The sequence below is a fragment of the Ranitomeya imitator genome, chromosome 3 (assembly GCF_032444005.1).
Source record: "Ranitomeya imitator isolate aRanImi1 chromosome 3, aRanImi1.pri, whole genome shotgun sequence".
Lineage (NCBI taxonomy): Eukaryota > Metazoa > Chordata > Amphibia > Anura > Dendrobatidae > Ranitomeya > Ranitomeya imitator.
This window is the reverse complement of record NC_091284.1, coordinates 824,662,859-824,684,450: the sequence shown is the minus strand read 5'-3', so window position 1 is coordinate 824,684,450 and position 21,592 is coordinate 824,662,859. Positions and strand designations below refer to the sequence as shown.

The 21,592-nt window shown below is 47.0% G+C and overlaps 1 protein-coding gene across 2 annotated transcripts; it reads right to left on the bottom strand.

Moving 5' to 3' along the window:
- Nucleotides 1-14,440: 14,440 nt before the first annotated feature.
- Nucleotides 14,441-20,990, bottom strand: SERPINH1 (serpin family H member 1). 2 transcript variants are annotated; one of them, XM_069759412.1, is made up of 6 exons: nucleotides 20,813-20,918; nucleotides 19,667-19,710; nucleotides 16,510-17,168; nucleotides 16,321-16,419; nucleotides 16,006-16,238; nucleotides 14,441-15,491 (listed from the first exon to the last, which is right to left on the bottom strand). In XM_069759412.1, the coding sequence occupies exons 3-6, from the start codon at nucleotides 17,132-17,134 to the stop codon at nucleotides 15,189-15,191; spliced, it is 1,260 nt and encodes a 419-aa protein (XP_069615513.1). In that variant the 5' UTR covers nucleotides 17,135-17,168; nucleotides 19,667-19,710; nucleotides 20,813-20,918; the 3' UTR covers nucleotides 14,441-15,188. The 2 variants fall into 2 exon arrangements, with proteins under 2 accessions (XP_069615513.1, XP_069615512.1); XM_069759411.1 differs by lacking the exon at nucleotides 19,667-19,710 and having other exon boundaries at nucleotides 20,813-20,990.
- Between the last annotated feature and the right edge of the window lie 602 nt (nucleotides 20,991-21,592).

Here is a 21,592-nt window from a genome sequence, read left to right as displayed (position 1 = left end):
CTAAATTGCCTTCCTCCTCTGATTTGGTGCCATTGTTTTTCCAACATGTGGTTCGTTTACATGGCATTCCGGAGAACATCGTTTCTGACAGAGGTTCCCAGTTTTTCGAGGTTTTGGCGAGCCTTTTGTGCTAGGATGGGCATTGATTTGTCTTTTTCCTCGGCTTTCCATCCTCAGACAAATGGCCAAACTGAACGAACCAATCAGACCTTGGAAACATATCTGAGATGCTTTGTTTCTGCTGATCAGGATGATTGGGTGTCCTTTTTGCCTTTGGCTGAGTTCGCCCTTAATAATCGGGCCAGCTCGGCTACTTTGGTTTCGCCGTTTTTCTGCAATTCTGGTTTCCATCCTCGTTTCTCTTCAGGGCAGGTTGAGTCTTCGGACTGTCCTGGTGTGGATACTGTGGTGGATAGGTTGCAGCAGATTTGGACTCATGTAGTGGACAATTTGACATTGTCCCAGGAGAAGGCTCAACGTTTCGCTAACCGCAGGCGCTGTGTGGGTCCCCGACTTCGTGTTGGGGATTTGGTTTGGTTGTCGTCTCGTTATATTCCTATGAAAGTTTCCTCTCTTAAGTTTAAGCCTCGTTTCATTGGTCCGTATAGGATTTCTGAGGTTCTTAATCCTGTGTCTTTTCGTTTGACCCTTCCAGCTTCTTTTTCCATCCATAATGTATTCCATAGGTCATTGTTGCGGAGATACGTGGCACCTGTGGTTCCATCCGTTGATCCTCCTGCCCCGGTTTTGGTTGAGGGGGAGTTGGAGTATATAGTGGAGAAGATTTTGGATTCTCGTATTTCGAGACGGAAACTCCAGTACCTGGTTAAGTGGAAGGGTTATGGTCAGGAAGATAATTCCTGGGATTTTGCCTCTGATGTTCATGCTGCCGATCTGGTTCGTGCCTTTCATTTGGCTCATCCTGGTCGGCCTGGGGGCTCTGGTGAGGGTTCGGTGACCCCTCCTCAAGTGGGGGTACTGTTGTGAATTCTGTGGTCAAGCTCCTTCCTGTGGTCATGAGTGGTAATTCGACTGGTTCTGTCCATGAGCTTCCTCTGGTGGATGTGAGTGGGGCTGCGGCTTCTGAGTTTCCTTCCTCAGGTGACGAGGTTAAGTCGTTAGGTGCTGCTCTATTTAACTCCACCTAGTTCTTTGTTCCTGGCCTCCAGTCAATGTTCCAGTATTGGTCTTGCTCTCTCCTGGATCGTTCTTGTGGCCTGTCTGCCATGCATTAGCTAAGTTCTGCTTGTGTTACTTTTGTTGCTATTTTTTCTGTCCAGCTTGCTATATTGGTTTGTCTTGCTTGCTGGAAGCTCTGGGACGCAGAGGAAGCACCTCCGTACCGTTAGTCGGTGCGGAGGGTCTTTTTGCGCCCTCTGCGTGGTTGTTTGTAGGTTTTTGTGCTGATCGCAAAGCTATCTTTCCTATCCTCGGTCTATTCAGTAAGTCGGGCCTCACTTTGCTAAAATCTATTTCATCTCTGTGTTTGTATTTTCATCTTCACTCACAGTCATTATATGTGGAGGGCTGCCTTTTCCTTTGGGGATTTTCTCTGAGGCAAGGTAGGCTTATTTTTCTATCTTCAGGGCTAGCTAGTTTCTCAGGCTGTGCCCGAGGCGCCTAGGTCTGGTCAGGAGCGCTCCACGGCTACCTCTAGTGTGGTGTGATAGGATTAGGGATTGCGGTCAGCAGAGTTCCCACGTCTCAGAGCTCGTCCTATGTTATTAGTAACTATCAGGTCACTTTGTGTGCTCTTAACCACCAGGTCCATTGTGGTTCTGAATCACCAGTTCATAACAAGTGTCTCCGGACTTGTCTCCTATGGCTGCAGTGTCTTCGGACTTGTCTCCCATGGCTGCAGTGTCTCTGGACTTGTCTCTCATGGCTGCAGTGTCTCTGGACTTGTCTCCCATGGCTGCAGTGTCTCTGGACTTGTCTCTCATGGCTGCAGTGTCTCCGGATTTGTCTCCCATGGCTGCAGCGTCTCTGGACTTGTCTCCCATGGCTGCAGAATCTCCGGACTTGTCTCCCATGGCTGCAGTGTCTTCGGACTTGTCTCCCATGGCTGCAGTGTCTCCCGACTTGTCTCCCATGGCTGCAGAGTCTCTGGACTTGTCTACCATGGCTGCAGAATCTCCGGACTTGTCTCCCATGGCTGCAGAGTCTCCCAACTTGGCTCCCATGGCTGCAGAGTCTCCAGACTTTTCTCCCATGGCTGCAGAATCTCCAGACTTGTCTCCCATGGCTGCAGTGTCTTCGGACTTGTCTCCCATGGCTGCAGTGTCTCCCGACTTGGCTCCCATAGCTGCAGAGTCTCCGGACTTGTTTCCCATGGCTGCAGCATCTCCAGACTTGTCTCCCATGGCTGCAGCATCTTTGGACTTGTCTCCCAAGGTTTCAGTGTCTCTGGAATTGTCTCTAATGGCTGCAGTGTCTCCAGACTTGTCTCCCATGGCTGCAGCATCTCCGGACTTGTCTCCCATGGCTGCCGGCATCTCCGGACTTGTCTCCCATGGCTGCAGAGTCTCTGGACTTGTCTCCCATGGCTGTAGAGTCTCTGAACTTGTCTCCCATGGCTGCAGAGTCTCCAGACTTGTCTCCCATGGCTGCAGAATCTCCGGACTTGTCTCCCATGGCTGCAGTGTCTTCGGACTTGTCTCCCATGGCTGTAGTGTCTCCCAACTTGGCTCCCATGGCTGCAGAGTCTCCAGACTTGTTTCCCATGGCTGCAGCATCTCCAGACTTGTCTCCCATGGCTGCAGCATCTTTTGACTTGTCTCCCAAGGCTTCAGTGTCTCTGGAATTGTCTCTAATGGCTGCAGTGTCTCCAGACTTGTCTCCCATGGCTGCAGAGTCTCCGGACTTGTCTCCCATGGCTGCAACATCTCCGGACTTGTCCCCCATGGCTGCAGAGTCTCCGGACTTGTCTCCCATGGCTGCCGGCATCTCCAGACTTGTCTCCCATGGCTGCAGTGTCTCCGGACTTGTCTCCCATGGCTGCCGGCGTTTCCAGACTTGTCTCCCATGGCTGCAGGATCTCTGAACTTGTCTCCCATGGCTGCAGTGTCTCTGGACTTGTCTCTCATGGCTGCAGTGTCTCTGGACTTGTCTCCCATGGCTGCAGTGTCTCTGGACTTGTCTCTCATGGCTGCAGTGTCTCCGGATTTGTCTCCCATGGCTGCAGCGTCTCTGGACTTGTCTCCCATGGCTGCAGAATCTCCGGACTTGTCTCCCATGGCTGCAGTGTCTTCGGACTTGTCTCCCATGGCTGCAGTGTCTCCCGACTTGTCTCCCATGGCTGCAGAGTCTCTGGACTTGTCTACCATGGCTGCAGAATCTCCGGACTTGTCTCCCATGGCTGCAGAGTCTCCCAACTTGGCTCCCATGGCTGCAGAGTCTCCAGACTTTTCTCCCATGGCTGCAGAATCTCCAGACTTGTCTCCCATGGCTGCAGTGTCTTCGGACTTGTCTCCCATGGCTGCAGTGTCTCCCGACTTGGCTCCCATAGCTGCAGAGTCTCCGGACTTGTTTCCCATGGCTGCAGCATCTCCAGACTTGTCTCCCATGGCTGCAGCATCTTTGGACTTGTCTCCCAAGGTTTCAGTGTCTCTGGAATTGTCTCTAATGGCTGCAGTGTCTCCAGACTTGTCTCCCATGGCTGCAGCATCTCCGGACTTGTCTCCCATGGCTGCCGGCATCTCCGGACTTGTCTCCCATGGCTGCAGAGTCTCTGGACTTGTCTCCCATGGCTGTAGAGTCTCTGAACTTGTCTCCCATGGCTGCAGAGTCTCCAGACTTGTCTCCCATGGCTGCAGAATCTCCGGACTTGTCTCCCATGGCTGCAGTGTCTTCGGACTTGTCTCCCATGGCTGTAGTGTCTCCCAACTTGGCTCCCATGGCTGCAGAGTCTCCAGACTTGTTTCCCATGGCTGCAGCATCTCCAGACTTGTCTCCCATGGCTGCAGCATCTTTTGACTTGTCTCCCAAGGCTTCAGTGTCTCTGGAATTGTCTCTAATGGCTGCAGTGTCTCCAGACTTGTCTCCCATGGCTGCAGAGTCTCCGGACTTGTCTCCCATGGCTGCAACATCTCCGGACTTGTCCCCCATGGCTGCAGAGTCTCCGGACTTGTCTCCCATGGCTGCCGGCATCTCCAGACTTGTCTCCCATGGCTGCAGTGTCTCCGGACTTGTCTCCCATGGCTGCCGGCGTTTCCAGACTTGTCTCCCATGGCTGCAGGATCTCTGAACTTGTCTCCCATGGCTGCAGTGTCTTCGGACTTGTCTCTCATGGCTACAGTGTCTTCAGACTTGTCTACCATGGCTGCAGTGTCCCCGGACTTGTCTCCATTGGTTGCCGGCATCTCCAGACTTGTCTCCCATGGCTGCCGGCATCTCCAGACTTGTCTCCCATGGCTGCCGGCATCTCCGCACTTGTGTCCCATGGCTGCCGGCGTTTCCAGACTTGGCTCCCATGGCTGCAACGTCTTCGGACCTGGCTCCCATGGCAGCAGCGTCTCCAGATTTGGCTCCCATGGCTGCAGCCTCTTCAGACTTGGCTCCCATGGCTGCAACGTCTCCGGACCTGGCTCCCATGGCTGCAGCCTCTTCAGACTTGGCTCCCATGGCTGCAGCCTCTTCAGATTTGGCTCCCATGGCTGCAGCGTCTTCGGATTTGGCTCCCATGGCTGCAGCGTCTTCGGACTTGTCTCCCATCGAGCAGATCTGGACATCATTGGTCGGTGATTACACAGGAGCTGCCAGCAAACTCCAGCAATACTAAAGAGATTTTTTTTAACCATATTTTCATCATTTGCGGACCAGTAATGTCTTTCTTTGTGTGGCAATTTCAATGTACAAAATATTTCATTGACACTTCTAGCTCTGCTACATCTGCACGACTTCAATAGGAATAAAGCCGCCTACAGTTTTTTATTTACTTACCAAATAAAGAACTACAATTCCCAGCATATTAAACAGGACAAAGTCTGCTAATAAATCCTCTGATCTATTGGTCACTGCAATAGAATAAATAAAAAAATCATTTGCAAATACAAGTTTTTGAGGTTTTTTTTGTGCACGAGTAGCACAGTACATCTCATCCACCCCACAGCTGCAGGGGGATGGAAATGATCAGGAGCTCCTGCAATACAGGAGGTCTTGTATTAGGGAGGGGCAGTTGTTATCCACAATGAAAGTGAGACATGCAATTCCTTATTTGACCAGCAGGTGACAGCACTGACTATGGACAAGCTCAGTAGCAATGATCATTATGTTATTAGCGGTGGTGGCTGCAAAATGTAAGATATCCGTGGCAGAGCTGCCACTAGGAATTTCAGAGCTCCATACTGGCAACATTTTCAGGGCCCCCTTGAGACTCAGCCCAGGCTCCACCCCTCGAACTGTCCACAGCCCCATCACCAGATCACACACCCAGCCAGCAGCTTTTGTTTTGGCCAAAAGATTTTTTAAGGCAAGGTAGACTCTTTTGGCTGAGCGCTACCGATAGATACTCTATCCCAGAGGTCCCCAACGTTTCTGACCTTGAGAGCCACATTCAGCTCAGAGAGGGTCGCGAGCTACATTCAGCTCCCGTCCCCCCCCCCCCCCTTCCACAATAGTGGCAACCAAAGCCCCCATTACAGGCATAATGGTTAACCAAAGCATTTCCACAAAAATCACGCCAAAGCAGTATACTAAGATCCAGGGGTTCCCACAATACCCCCTTCAGTATTCTCCTATAAAGCACTCCCAAGACACTGTCACATCCAGCTTCAAACATCTCCTCTGACAGGTGGGGTCATCTTGTCTCCAGCGTACCATACTTCAATCATCTCAAAACCCCTAAGGCCCGGATATGTGCGTCCAGATCTGCTCTTCTGTGCAGGGCTGCTCACAAAATTCACCATTTTCAGATTTGCTCTTCATACCTGTTTGCTAGAGCTGGAGCTAATTCACAAAGCTGACAGACAGCCGCGAGCCACAATTCATGGGACTGCGAGCCACATGTGGCTCCCGAGCTACAGGTTGGGGACCCCTGCTCTATCCTATCAATCATTTGATAAAATATCCAATACAATTTAGGTATATTTTTTATTTATTTTTAAAATGACCTATAATACCACATACAAGGAAGAAACACCACCGCACCATGACCAGGCACCATATTACCACCACCTAGTGACCAAACAACAGCGCATACAAGGAACAAATACAACCACACCATGTCCAGACCACATATTACCACCACATAGTGACCAAATAACAGCATACACAAGGAGCATATACCACCACACCATGACCAGACTACATATTACCACCACATAGTGACCAAACAACAGCACATGCAAGGAACATATACAGTCACACCATGTCCAGACTACATATTACCACCACAAAGTGACCAAATAACAGCACATACAAAATACAAATACTGCCACACCATGTCCAGAACACATTACCACCACAGTGATCAAAGGGCGGCACGGTGGCGCAGTGGTTAGCACTGCAGCCTTGCAGCGCTGGAGTCCTGGGTTCGAACCCCACCAAGGACAACATCTGCAAAGAGTTTGTATGTTCTCTCTGTGTTTGTGTGGGTTCCTCCGGGTTCTCCGGTTTCCTCCCACATTCCAAAGACATACTAATAGGGAATTTAGATTGTGAGCCCCATTGGGGACAGTGATGATAATGTGTGCAAAAAATGTAAAGCGCTGCGGAATATGTTAGCGCTATATAAAAATAAAGATTATTATTATTTATTATTATTAAATGATATCACAAACAAGGAACAAATACCACCACACCATGACCAGACCATATATTACCACCATATAGTGACCAAATAACAGCACATACAAGAAACAAATACCGCCATACCATGGCCTGACAACGTATTACCACCACATAGTGACTGAATACTACAATACTGATCATTAATAAAAGAAAAACAATACTAATATCACTATAAGTGCCATTATACACAGGAGATCTGTACTTAATATGCAGTGTCTGTGTGCAGGTAATACAGTGATTAACGGTGACATTATACACAGGAGCTCTGTATATAGTGTACAGGTAATACAGTAATCAACAGTGACATTATGCACATGAGCACTGCATATATTGTACAGGTTATACAGTGATCAATGACATTATACATAGGAGCTCTGTTTATAGTGTCAGTGTAAAGGTAATACAGAGATCACTGGTGACATTGTACACAGGATCCCTATTTATAGTATACAGTGTATAGTGTCAGTGTACAGGTAACACACTGACTCACCAGTGACATCTCCAGGTGAAGTCCTTCATCTTTGCTTTTCATCTTCATCCTGCACAGACCGCCATCACTTCTTCCAGCCAGGGCTGGTCTCTGCAGGAAATAAAAGTTATCTAGAGCTCCACTTGCAGAACACATTACTTGATTTTTTCTCAACTTCTACATTACACCAGATAAAGAAAGAAAATGCGACATAGTATCGCTCTGCTCAGTAACATCAGTAACAGGACCGCATTTAAAACAGTATCATCAAAAAATAAAATAAATACATGACTGCAGTAATAATATCCCTCAATTAGCCCCTATGGTAATAATATCCCCCATCCTGGCCCCCATGTGTCTCATTCCTGGCTCCAGCCATATGTTCTCCCATCCTGCCCTCATCAATATCCATTCTGCTCCCATGTGATTGCAGCGCTCCAGGGTCCTGGTCGTTGCAGTAATGTCATTCTTCCACCAGGGGGAGTGATGTTACGTCTGATGGCAATAAAGGAGATCACCTTACCAGGTATCACAAACCACACAACACACTTCACACTCCAGTCCACCAGGGGGAGCTATGCTCCTATCTATTAGGGCACTCCTCACAATTGGGTAAAACTGGTGGTCTGGATAGGAAGTTAGGCAGAAGCTGGCTGGGGATTGACCGAGTCAGAAGCTGACTGGGCTTCACCCAGGCAGCACCTGTCAGGCAGACAGGGGAAAGGAGGAACATCAAACCATTGCAGACAGAAAGGTCCCTGACAGGGGTGGGATCACGGAGCCACGGGGCCACGGAGCTGCGCCTGCCCCATGTGCAGCAGCATCCTAAGAAAGGACATGAAGGGAGTTGCTGAGAGTGAGAAACGAAGTCATAGCGAAAGGAGAGAAAACCAGAAGTTCTGCCCTGTAAAAGGCTGCCTCATTCTGAGGCGCAGAAGCCGGTAGCCAGAACACCGAGGGAGCAATCGTCTCCAAATTCCATATTAGTTGCCCGACCCATACCCAGGAGGCATGGTGGCAACTTGTGGGGGCTGGGGCATCGTAGGGTCCCTGTAAAAAGCCTCAGGCCATCAGTCATACGGGTTTGTCCTATCCATACCATCTGGGGGACAGAGAGAAAGAGACAGAACATCTAGAACACCAACATCAGTTCTGAGGACCTAAGACTAAGTTCACATTTGCGTTGTGCGCCGCAGCGTCGTCGCCGCAACGCACAACGCAAACAATAACGCAGCAAAACGCATGCACATGCGGCCCCATGCGGCGCCAATGTTAAAGATAGGGCCGCACGACGCATGCGTTTTTTAAAAGGTCGGCGCCGCACAAAAAATCCAACATGTTGCGTTTGCCGCGCCAAGACAGGTGCGCCCTAACGCCGCATGCGGCGTAAAACGCAACACAACGCATGCACATGCGGCCCCATGCGGCGCCAATGTTAAAGATAGGGCCGCACGACGCATGCGTTTTGTTGCGGCGGCGACGCTGCGGCGCAAACCGCAAATGTGAACGTACCCTTACAGAGAAGCTCAGCAGGGAGGGACTACAACACTCAGGCGCTAGAGGAAGGCTACTGATTTCCACCTGGATAAGGGGACTCTGGATTTGCCTTCAGACCGGCCGGACCCTGCCTGCCCTGTGGTCTGTGCTCTGGACTGTGGACGCTGAAGCCTTCAGTAAAGGTAAAGAGACTGCAACCTTGTGTCCTCGTTCTTCACTGCGCCTCTCACCATCCACCATCTACACACTGGGAAGCCCTGGGGATACACTTCACCTGTGGGAAGGTATACTATCTAGCTGCCATAACATCACCCCAGCGGACCCCTTACAGCAGCGTCGGTCACCCTGACCGAATACCACAGGTGGCGTCACGAACATTATCCTATAAACTTTCGTCCTTTTATTGGATGCCCCTGTTACTCCATTCTTGCCGTGTCTCCATTCTTGCCCCGTATCTCCCATCCTGCCCCCTGTGTCTCCATTCTTGCCCCCGTGTCTCCATTCTTCCCTCGTGTCTCCATTCTTCCCCCGTGTCTCCATTCTCACTCCGTGTCTCCATTCTTGCCCCGTATCTCCCATCCTGCCCCGTGTCTCCATTCTTCCCCGTGTATCTACTCTTCCCCGTGTCTCCTGCCCGTGTCTCCATTCTTGCCCCGTGTCTCCATTCTCACTCCGTGTCTCCATTCTTGCCCCGTATCTCCCATCCTGCCCCCCGTGTCTCCATTCTTGCCCCGTTACTCCATTCTTGCCCCTGTATCTCCATTCTTGCCGTGTCTCCATTCTTGCCCCGTATCTCCCATCCTGCCCCCTGTGTCTCCATTCTTGCCCCCGTGTCTCCATTCTTCCCCCGTGTCTCCATTCTTGCCGTGTCTCCATTCTCACTCCGTGTCTCCATTCTTCCCCCGTATCTCCCATCCTGCCCCGTGTCTCCATTCTTCCCCGTGTCTCTACTCTTCCCCGTATACAATATAAAGTGACTAGCACACTCCAGGGTGTTGTGATGCAAAAAAGTGGGGATTTATTACATACAGTAAATCACAAACGTTTCGGTCGATACTGGACCTTCATCAGTGTGCTAGGTATAATTGTATACTTGTATGGCCCCAAAAACAATAGACTACTCGGATTTGCATCAATCAGACATGCTGGAAAAAAAGCAACAAGTGTGCACACACTCTATTAGCGGTGGATACCGCATTTATCCCTAGTGTCCTGGCGTACTGACAGCTCTTTTGAGCCTCAGCGCCACCCATTATTCTGACTCACCGTCAGTTGACCAGCCTGGTTCTGTTTCTTCCCGGCTTGTTGCTTTTTTTCCAGCATGTCTGATTGATGCAAATCCGAGTAGTCTATTGTTTTTGGGGCCATACAAGTATACAATTATACCTAGCACACTGATGAAGGTCCAGTATCGACCGAAACGTTTGTGATTTACTGTATGTAATAAATCCCCACTTTTTTGCATCACAACACCCTGGAGTGTGCTAGTCACTTTATATTGTATACGTTCAGGTTTGGGCACCTATGACTGTGCACCTCCCCTATTTAGGCTGTGCTTAGCATCTTCTATATCTCTACTCTTCCCCGTGTCTCCTTTCTTCCCCGTGTCTCCTGCCCGTGTCTCCATTCTTGCCCCGTGTCTCCATTCTCAGTCCGTGTCTCCATTCTTGCCCCGTATCTCCCATCCTGCCCCCCGTGTCTCCATTCTTGCCCCCTGTTACTCCATTCTTGCCCCTGTATCTCCATTCTTGCCGTGTCTCCATTCTTGCCCCGTATCTCCCATCCTGCCCCCTGTGTCTCCATTCTTGCCCCCGTGTCTCCATTCTTGCCCTGTGTCTCCATTCTCACTCCGTGTCTCCATTCTTCCCCCGTATCTCCCATCCTGCCCCGTGTCTCCATTCTTCCCCGTGTCTCCTTTCTTCCCCGTGTCTCCTGCCCGTGTCTCCATTCTTGCCCCGTGTCTCCATTCTCAGTCCGTGTCTCCATTCTTGCCCCGTGTCTCCATTCTCAGTCCGTGTCTCCATTCTTGCCCCGTGTCTCCATTCTCAGTCCGTGTCTCCATTCTTGCCCCGTATCTCCCATCCTGCCCCCCCGTGTCTCCATTCTTGCCCCCTGTTACTCCATTCTTGCCCCTGTGTCTCCATTCTTGCCCCGTGTCTCCATTCTTGCCCCCTGTGTCGCCATTCTCACTTCGTGTCTCCATTCTTGCCCCGTATCTCCCTTCCTGCCCCCGTGTCTCCATTCTTGTCCCGTTACTCCATTCTTGCCCCTGTATCTCCATTCTTGCCGTGTCTCCATTCTTGCCCCATATCTCCCATCCTGCCCCCTGTGTCTCCATTCTTGCCCCGTTACTCCATTCTTGCCCCTGTGTCTCCATTCTTGCCCCGTGTCTCCATTCTTGCCCAGTATCTCCAATCCTGCCCCGTGTCTCCATTCTTCCCCCGTGTCTCCATTCTTGCCCCCTGTGTCTCCATTCTTGCCCCGTGTCTCCATTCTTGCCCCGTGTCTCCATTCTTGCCCCGTGTCTCCATTCTTACCCCGTGTCTCCATGCTTTCCCCCTGTGTCGCTATTCTCACTCCGTGTCTCCATTCTAGACCCGTGTCTCCATTCTTCCCCGTGTCTCGATTCTTCCCCGTGTCTCTTTTCTTCCCCGTGTCTCCTGCCCATGTCTCCATTCTTGCCCCGTGTCTCCATTCTCACTCCGTGTCTCCATTCTTGCCCCGTATCTCCCATCCTGCCCCGTGTCTCCATTCTTCCCCGTGTCTCTACTCTTCCCCATGTCTCCATTCTTGCCCCCGTTACTCCATTCTTGTCCCTGTGTCTCCATTCTTGCCCCGTGTCTCCATTCTTGCCCCCTGTGTCTCCATTCTTGCCCCGTTTCGCCATTCTCACTTCGTGTCTCCATTCTTGCCCCGTATCTCCCTTCCTGCCCCCGTGTCTCCATTCTTGTCCCCTGTTACTCCATTCTTGCCGTGTCTCCATTCTTGCCCCGTATCTCCCATCCTGCCCCCTGTGTCTCCATTCTTGCCCCCGTGTCTCCATTCTTCCCCCGTGTCTCCATTCTTCCCCTGTGTCTCCATTCTCACTCCGTGTCTCCATTCTTGCCCCGTATCTCCCATCCTGCCCCGTGTCTCCATTCTTCCCCGTGTCTCTACTCTTCCCCGTGTCTCCTTTCTTCCCCGTGTCTCCTGCCCGTGTCTCCATTCTTCCCCCGTGTCTCCATTCTTGCCCCCGTGTCTCCATTCTTCCCCCGTGTCTCCATTCTTCCCCTGTGTCTCCATTCTCACTCCGTGTCTCCATTCTTGCCCCGTATCTCCCATCATGCCCCGTGTCTCCATTCTTCCCCGTGTCTCTACTCTTCCCCGTGTCTCCTTTCTTCCCCGTGTCTCCTGCCCGTGTCTCCATTCTTGCCCCGTGTCTCCATTCTCACTTCGTGTCTCCATTCTTGCCCCGTATCTCCCTTCCTGCCCCCGTGTCTCCATTCTTGCCCCTGTATCTCCATTCTTGCCGTGTCTCCATTCTTGCCCTGTATCTCCCATCCTGCCCCCTGTGTCTCCATTCTTGCCCCCGTGTCTCCATTCTTCCCCGTGTCTCCATTCTTCCCCCGTGTCTCTATTCTCACTCCGTGTCTCCATTCTTGCCCCGTATCTCCCATCCTGCCCCGTGTCTCTCCATTCTTCCCCGTGTCTCCTTTCTTCCCCGTGTCTCCTGCCCGTGTCTCCATTCTTGCCGCGTGTCTCCATTCTCACTCCGTGTTTCCATTCTTGCCCCGTATCTCCCAGCCTGCCCCCCGTGTCTCCATTCTTGCCCCGTTACTCCATTCTTGCCCGTGTCTCCATTCTTGCCCCATGTCTCCATTCTTGCCCAGTATCTCCAATCCTGCCCCGTGTCTCCATTCTTCCCCCGTGTCTCCATTCTTCCCCCGTGTCTCCATTCTTGCCCGTGTCTCCATTCTTGCCCGTGTTTCCATTCTTGCCCCGTGTCTCCATTCTTGCCCCGTGTCTCCATTCTTCCCCCGTGTCTCCATTCTTCCCCCGTGTCTCCATTCTTCCCCCGTGTCTCCATTCTTGCCCCGTGTCTCCATTCTTGCCCCTGTGTCTCCATTCTTGCCCGTGTTTCCATTCTTGCCCCGTGTCTCCATTCTTGCCCCGTGTCTCCATTCTTGCCCCGTGTCTCCATTCTTCCCCCGTGTCTCCATTCTTGCCCCTGTGTCTCCATTCTTGCCCCTGTGTCTCCATTCTTGCCCCGTGTCTCCATTCTTGCCCCGTGTCTCCATTCTTGCCCCGTGTCTCCATGCTTGCCCCCTGTGTCGCTATTCTCACTCCGTGTCTCCATTCTAGACCCGTGTCTCCATTCTTCCCCGTGTCTCGATTCTTCCCCGTGTCTCCTGCCCGTGTCTCCATTCTTGCCCGTGTCTCCGTTCTTGCCCCGTGTCTTCATTCTTGCCCCCTGTGTCTCCCATCCTGCCGCTTTCAATAAAAACATCTTTCTCCTTACAGTGCCGCTTTCCTGTGCAGAGTTCTCTCCACGCAGTTGAAGCGCGCACTTGCCTGCGAATGACAATGACGTCATACACCGGTGACGTGTGCGCTGACGTCAGCTGCCAGCCTCCGATTGGCTGGCGGCTTTTATCTATTGCCGTGGGGGCCCAGGCCCGTACAGCAATAGAGTTTAACTGAATCTGCATCTCGGACGCAGGTTCAGTTTGTGCACCGGCCGCCGGGGCCCGATGATCAGAAGAGATGGGGCTGATGCGGGCGCCCTATGGTCATCGGTCCCTATACGCCAGTAATGCCCTGATTACGGCCCTGATCCGCGGGTATATACTCTGATCATGTGACCTGTGGGTGTTATAATGCATGAGCGGAAGGCAGCAGAAATATCTACACCAACCGGGTATATAAATACACACAGACCGCTGCGGGCACTTTATTTATAGGCTCTGAGCTGGTGTCTATGGGGATTTCCTGCAGGATCTCCGGTTTCTTCTCCACCGTGGTAATTATAAGGACGTCTCCAGAGATACTGACAAGACTGGTGAAGATTCTTTTATAAACTGAATTCTGCTTAACCCCTTATTTTTATTCTCTTCCATCAATAATGGACTGTGCAAATGAGGAAAGAGAAGTGATAACCTCTGGAAATATAATATATCTATTCTTGATAGAAATTAACAATGTGTCACTGTAGAAACCGGGGAATGTCAACCCGATGTCATAGGATAAAATAGTGTTTACCTGCAGCCACCACTAGATGGAGCTCCTGAGCTGACTGCATACATGCTTATTGAGATCAATGGATGTTCAATAAGCTCTTGTGCTCCCTCTAGTGGCTGCAGAAAAAAATTGAATCATTTACATCTAGGCAGGAGATTTAGATATTTGTGTCCGATAAGCTGAACTGTGATTGCAATAAAGAGAAATTAGAACAGAATATTGGCGGGAATGCAAAAGAGTAGAAATCAGTAAACCATCAAAAATAATGCAGCATAAATAAGTATATATATATCCATTGTAATACCTCTCCAGGACTGAATTTTGAGGTGGCGCTAATGTGACAGTCTTTATTTTTAAATAAAGACATTTGCACGAATGTCCAGAAGGCATGGAGGTTATTATGTGGTTGTTACTAATGTGTGCACATGATAGAGGAGGCAATAGGAAAATGGATCATTAAGAAAATAATAACGTTTTTTTTCCTGTTTATTGCTAAATTAAACACGCGCTCATCAATCAAACCGTTTGTAACTTACAAAATAAAGATTTTGTGAATCCACATTGTGAAAGTAATTCAAAATCCCCTTTACTTTTTTTTTTTAGATTTTTTTTTTTTGTTAAATAAATTGTTCTTTTTTTTTACCTCCCTCCATCTTATCCCACAAATGCAAATCCTTAAACATAAAAAAAAAAATGCACACGCGGTGTAAGGAGTTATTGATAGTTGTCGGTGGCCCATGACACATGCATTTCAGATGGATTAACAGACTTAAATCCCCTGAAATGGTGGAATGAAGACCCTTTTTTCTGCATCTGATAGAAAATTCAAGCCAAATTATGGAGGCTATGGTGGTGGGTGGGTACTTGGAGGTCCATGGGTGAAGAGGTATTTAATGACTCTCCAAGGACATGTAAAACTTAGCACCATCTTGGAGCCCTCAACTCCCTATGTACAGTAGTCCTTGAGGTAATGCCGTTGGTCCCCTTACTGCTATGTGAAGTCTCGGTCTACCTCATGAGGTCTACATGGCCTTAACGCATATTAATATTGGCTGAACCCTTTAATGTCGGAGAGACTAGCAAAGATCCTACATCGAGAACTCCCATGGAACAACCATCGCTTTGGTGGAATGGTCATCAACATGTTCCTTTCAATGAACAACATAATTTTTTATAACTACCCAACCCTCCCCCCAACCTCCTTCACTTCTCGGGACTATAATTCATCACGCATCTTCTCCCCCTTTGGCCTAATCAATCTACCGATGAACAAGATAGAGTCCGTCTTGTTGTCCTTGATCAGGAAGACGAAGGGATGATCTGTGTAGAAAAGCTTCGGGCTCCTCAGCTCCTCTCTGGCGTACAGGTCAGAATCAAATGGGTTCCCTTCCGTGTCCCATTCAAGGGCGGCAGCATGGAAGAGGTTGGACAAGTAGAGGTCTTTCTTTCCGGAGATCTTGGAAAAGTCTGCTTTGGATTTGTCGATGGCTTCTGTGAGACCAAGTTCTCCTAAATGTTTCTAAAAGGAAAAGAAGATGTTCAAGATCACAAGATGAAGCTAGAGTAATTCAATCCAAATCATCCAATGACTCATCTACCCAACACTGAAGATATCATCTGATGACTCATCTACCCAACTCCGTAGATATCATCTGATGACTTATCTACCCAACTCCGTAGATATCGTCTATGACCAAAATGCTTTTGGGAATTTCAATAGTCTATCTCAAGTTCTCTAGATCTACTGTATCATCTTAAGGTAATCCCTTAGGTGGGTCTGGTTTAGTTGTAGTCTGGAATTTACGCTTAGACAACAAGACTCTTTAAGGATGGCCATGTGCCGAAATGTTGCCGTTTTGGCAAGTATACAAGCACGAACTGATCGCATTCGAGATGCCTTTGTACCTTCGCATGGACTAAAGCGACACATAACCCCAACGCAGCACGCTATCTTGGACCTGGTTCACACAGCACCCACTCAAACACAGCAAGGGTGGCGTCTTGGCCATACATTATACTGTGATGGTTCCTACCTGAAGATCATGGCTGACTTCCATACTGATTTTGGGCAGAGACACGGCAACTGCTCTCTTCTGCATCTTTCCAATCCAGGTCTTCACCTGCTCTCTGGTCAGGAGTTTATCCACTCTCTCCAAAGGCTCCACATGGTAGGGCATAATGATGATCATGCTGGACAGCTTGTGGGCCAGAGGCATCTCTAAGATTTGGAGGGTGTTGACCTCATCCTCATAATAGTTGTACATTCCTGAAAATAAACATTATAGTGGTAAGTATCAGATAAGGGAAACTGAGTGGAAACAACATCTCTGTACCCTGAAGTGACTTACCTGTACGGTGCATCATGGGGACAGAGACAGTGAAGGAACGGGACACCATGAAGCCTCGGTTATCGACCATCTTGTGGTGGAATTTTTCATCCCAGTGGGCTGTGAAGGGAGACAACACATATCAGTTGGGTTGAATCTTTGTATCATGGCACATTACATCAATCATGGTCACGTGCTGGGATTACTTACGTTTGAAGAACATGGCGTTGACAATAAGGGCACCATCAGTCTTCTCCACCTCGCTGGTCACCTCAGGAAGCTTGCCGTCTGTGGTCTGTGCCGCCCACTCATTTATGGACTTTAGGGCACTTCTTTTGTCTCGGAAGTTGATCTTGGAGTGTTCGTAGTTGTAATGTTTCTTGCTGTTCTTCACAAAGTCATCAGAGAAGCTGATAGAGCTTGGTCCGTAGAGCCGATTTCCAATCTTCCAGGTGACATTGCGAGCCGTGGAGTTGCTGACTTCATTGAGAAGCTCGGAGAGCCCTGCATGGATGTGGTCATCACTCAGTTTGTCGACACTCAGGACAGCCTTGGCCTGGGCGGCAGTGCTGGCTTTACCAGCCAGGTTGACCAGACCGAGAGAAGAAGCCACCACCACTGGTGAAAGTAGGATGTTTTCCACCTTCTTATCTTTGGCCATGGTTTGGTAGAGGTTGAAGGCGAGACCCGCACTCTTATCGGCCAGGGTGTTGGCCTGTTCACTAATCTTCTTCTCTACTGGAGCCTCTTTGGCCGCTTTCTCCACCGCTTTCTTATTAACTGCTGCATCCACCGCAAACAGGAGGCCAAGAGCCAAGAACTTTATCATCCACATGGTGGCACCAAAAGTAGGAAGCGACAATGTGATTCTACGAGAGAACAGAAGAACGCCCAGTGAGCACGGGACCTAAAAACTACCAGCATTCAAAATTGGTCAAAGGTGGAAAGTTTTTGAATTTTGGATGTTTTTTTTTTTCTATTTTTTTCTTTAGTTTTTAAATAATTGCAAGTATAATAATGTCTGAGTCTCCTCATATGGGTCTATACTTGTGAAACATTACAGAAGTGTAGCCGGCGGCTATGATGCTGACAATAACATATCACTGGTGCCCAACCCTGATGTGTCGCTCCTCCCTGCAGACAAGTCTGGTCCTATCACTGCCTGAGGGGACAAATTATTGTCAGGGTTTACGAAGTTGAGGCCAAAAATAAGTGTGAAGGTGCAGTCATGCAGAACAGCGCTCAAGCTGTGGTTAATGATCTGCTAAACAGATGCAAAAAAAAACCCCTAATGTAATAGAAAACAACTTACAATCACAGTAAATAGAGTAATGATAATATAAAAATAAATGAAAAAGGAAAATAATAATAAAAAAAATACAAATTACAAAAAATGTATCCCATTGAAAACTCTGCAGGATGGAAGAATGGAAAAGGACTATAAAATAAATGAAATATCTAATTTGAAGTAATGAAAGAAATAAAAATATATATAAAAAAATGAATATACATAATAAAAAAATAGAAAATATAAAAAAAATCCATAACACTAAATGCTCTGCAAAATGCATGAATTTTTTATAGAATATATATATTACAACCTATAATGACCACACGGCCACCTCAGCACCATCGGAGCTACTGCAACCTCTGACCTCCTGTCTCCTTCCCCATAATCCTGTAGAATGTAAGCCCCTTACAGGGCAGGGTCCTCGCCCCTCTGTACCAGTCTGTCATTGTTAGTTTACTGTAAGTGGTATTCGTATTTTGATGTAACCCCTTCTCATGTAGAGAACATGGAATCAATGGTGCTATATAAATAATAATAATATATATATATATATATATATATATATATATATATATATATATATATATATGTATTACAATATATCAAATATATAGAAAAGAAAATAAATAAAAATATAAGTTAAAGAAAAAAATACACCATTGAAAACTTGGATGCCTAAAAAGGGAAACAAAAAGGGAAAAAAATATTCAGATTAAAATATTTAAAGAAATAAAATTGAAAAATATAAAAATGAGAAAATAATTCTAAAAATACAAATTACAAAAATGCTACTCCATTGAAAAATCTGAAAAGTTGATGCCTGATAAAGGAAACAATAAATAAGAATGCAAAATATATAAATTAAAATAATTAAATAAAATAGAAAAAAATATATTAAAAAAATTCTAAAAAAATATAAATTAAATTCAACTCCATTGAAAAGTGGATGCCTTAGAAAGCAAAAAAAATATATAATATATATATGTATATATATACATATACATATATATATATATATATATATATATATATATTAACAATAGAAATATATTAAAATATTAGAAGATAGGTCTAAAAATGCAAATGAAAGAAAAAAAGAATACACCATTGAAAACTCTGAAAAAATGAAAACCTTAAAATGTAAATAATAAAAAAATAAATTAAAATGATTCAAGAAATAAAAAAAATTCTTAAAATTTTTTTTTCTAAAAATACAAATAAAAAAAAATCTACTCCACTGAAAACTATGAAAAGTGGATGCCTAAAAAGGAAGCAATAAATAATAAAAATAGATATATAAATTAAAATAATTAAAGAAATAAAGTAGAAAAATGTTAAAATAGGAAAATAAGTGATAAAAAAATCTGCTACTTTGAAAACACTGAAAAATATATATCCCTATAAAAGGACACAGGTAATATACAACATGTGTATATATATATATATATATATATATATATATATATATATATATATATATATATATATACAGAACTTATTTTAGATTTTAGTTATTTTCATATATATATATATATATATATATATATATAAAAATAACTAAAATAAGTTCTGTATATATATATATATATATATATTATATATATTATATATATATATTATAAGTTATATACGTGAAAATAAATTATAATATATAGAAAAATTCTACTCTATTGAAAACTACAGAATGTAAAGAAAATAAAAATTAATTCTAAACCAGGTCTGAATTATAAAGCTGTGATTGTTGTAGAATAAAAAATACCCTAACTTGGTTATTGGATGAAATCCAACAGCTCCACCCAGACGCAGAACAAAGTCTGTGGCCTGGAGCTAAGGTTCTTGCAGTAAGTAAGTGAACCCTAGTAATAAGCGGAGGTTCTTGCAGTAAGTAAGTGAACCCTAGTAATAAGCGGAGGTTCTTGCAGTAAGTAAGTGAACCCTAGTAATAAGCGGAGGTTCTTGCAGTAAGTAAGTGAACCCTAGTAATAAGCGGAGATTGCAGATTTCTGGCCTTGCACAAGGTCTCGGCCTCGGGGGGAATCATACACTGAATATTGAGAGATCAGAAGGTTCAGATACCTGTAAAGAGTTTCATAGTGAGTTCAAGGTTTGCAATTTTCATTCTGAAAGAGACAGACACATGAAGCGAAAATCCAGAGGAAACATATGAAATCGAATGCAGCCTATTGCGCTATGCCCTGAAATGTGGGGGTTGTGCTCCTGATGGGGGGTGGGGAGGATGCTGATGTGGCAGGAAATGTAATCCCTGGCCCTGCTCATTCCATATTTGCATTTTCCCTGCAGATTCCGATCCCTTTTTATTGTATTTAAACGCTAAGAAGAATTTGTCACAATGTATCAGGAACTTTATTATGGCTACGAGACCCGACAAAACGGCCTCCTATTTATAAGCCATTGTACTAGATGGGAAATGTCATCCTGTGTCCACCCCTGGGCTTTGGGGAAAGGACATTACCGCACTTCCCAACTTCCTTTGCCATCCTGTGTGTCGTTTTATTTTCTTTATGAAAAAACTTGGACCTGATAACTTTAGGGTTAATGACAATCCCATAGAATGTAAGTCCGCAAGGACGGGGTCCTCGCCCCTCTGTACCGGTCTGTCACTGTAAACCTGCTTACTGTAAATGATATCTATAACCCTGTATGTGACCCCTTCTCATGTACAGCGCCACGGAATTAATGGTGCTATATAAATAAATATTAATAATAATAAGAATGTTGTATCATTCCTCAGACTGTAACATTGCGGCATGGGAACGTTAATGATACATTGTAGCAATGCAGAAGACTTGGCGTCTGTCACACGTTCTCCATGGAAACGTGATAACTACATTGTTACAATTCTATACGGAGCAGATCATATATTCCCCATGGAACCTTCACAGCGACATTGTTACATTACAATAGATACGCTGCAGACAGGAGGGTAAACATCATATATTGACGTTACATATGACATGTTGCAGTGCATAGATGTGATATATGATGATACATTGTTGCATCTCGCCTTTATTACATGCACTAGGCGCAAATCAACGGCGTAACCTGCAAAATCTCCAACAGGACCCCCAACTATCATGAGTCTTGGTATCATGGGACCTTTTGTGCGGCTTGAGACCCCCGTAGCCAGTATAGCTACACCACTATGGGGTCTCCTGTCCCATGTTCATATATAGCCCTCACTTGTCGCAGAGTTGGACCCACCTTATCAGGAGGCGTTTGGCGTCTTCTCACTCTACCAGGGTCTTATTCTTCTGCTGCCCTCCTCTCTGCACTGCTCCCCCTATATATCCAGCAGAGGAAAGTTCTGGAAGTTTGAAAAAAGTTTATTTAAAGGAGGGAAGTTTGATGCCCCCCTCCCTCCTGCTTGAGACAGCCCCTCACATTCCTCCGCTCCCTCCGCCTCATCCCTGACAATGTGGCACCACAGGGCTGTTCTGTGCTGAGTGGGCATTCGCCCAGACCTGGTCATGTGTGGCCCTGGCATCACGGGTAATAGCTACAGGAGGAGCAGGAACGCGTCAAATCCAGTGTTTGAGGGGCCATGAAGACCCCGGTGGACACAGACAGAAGGGGCCTCTGTTCAAGAACAGTATAGGGGCCTTTTGCAGCCCAATAACTCATTACCTCAGTACCTCTTGGGCACCGCAGGTTGCCCCAATGATATGCCCGCCCCTGCATATCATTATAATGAGGGTGTGTAATGCTCCCCTTCTCCTGTGGAGGCGCTGCAGGGGAATCGAACACTTGCTGCTGAGTTCATCCACAATCTGATCAAGATCAGATCATTTCTGCATTTCAATCAAATTCGCCCCCAGCATTAGGAACCTAACAAACCGCGCCATGTATCCCAGCATCCTGGAGCTTGGAAGTGGCTGAGATATGGCGGGTGCTCAGATACGAGCTATCACAGGCCATAGCTGTGGGGGTGCAGAGGATGCAGTGACCCCCTGGTCCTTCTGTCTGACAGGACATAAGACCCCT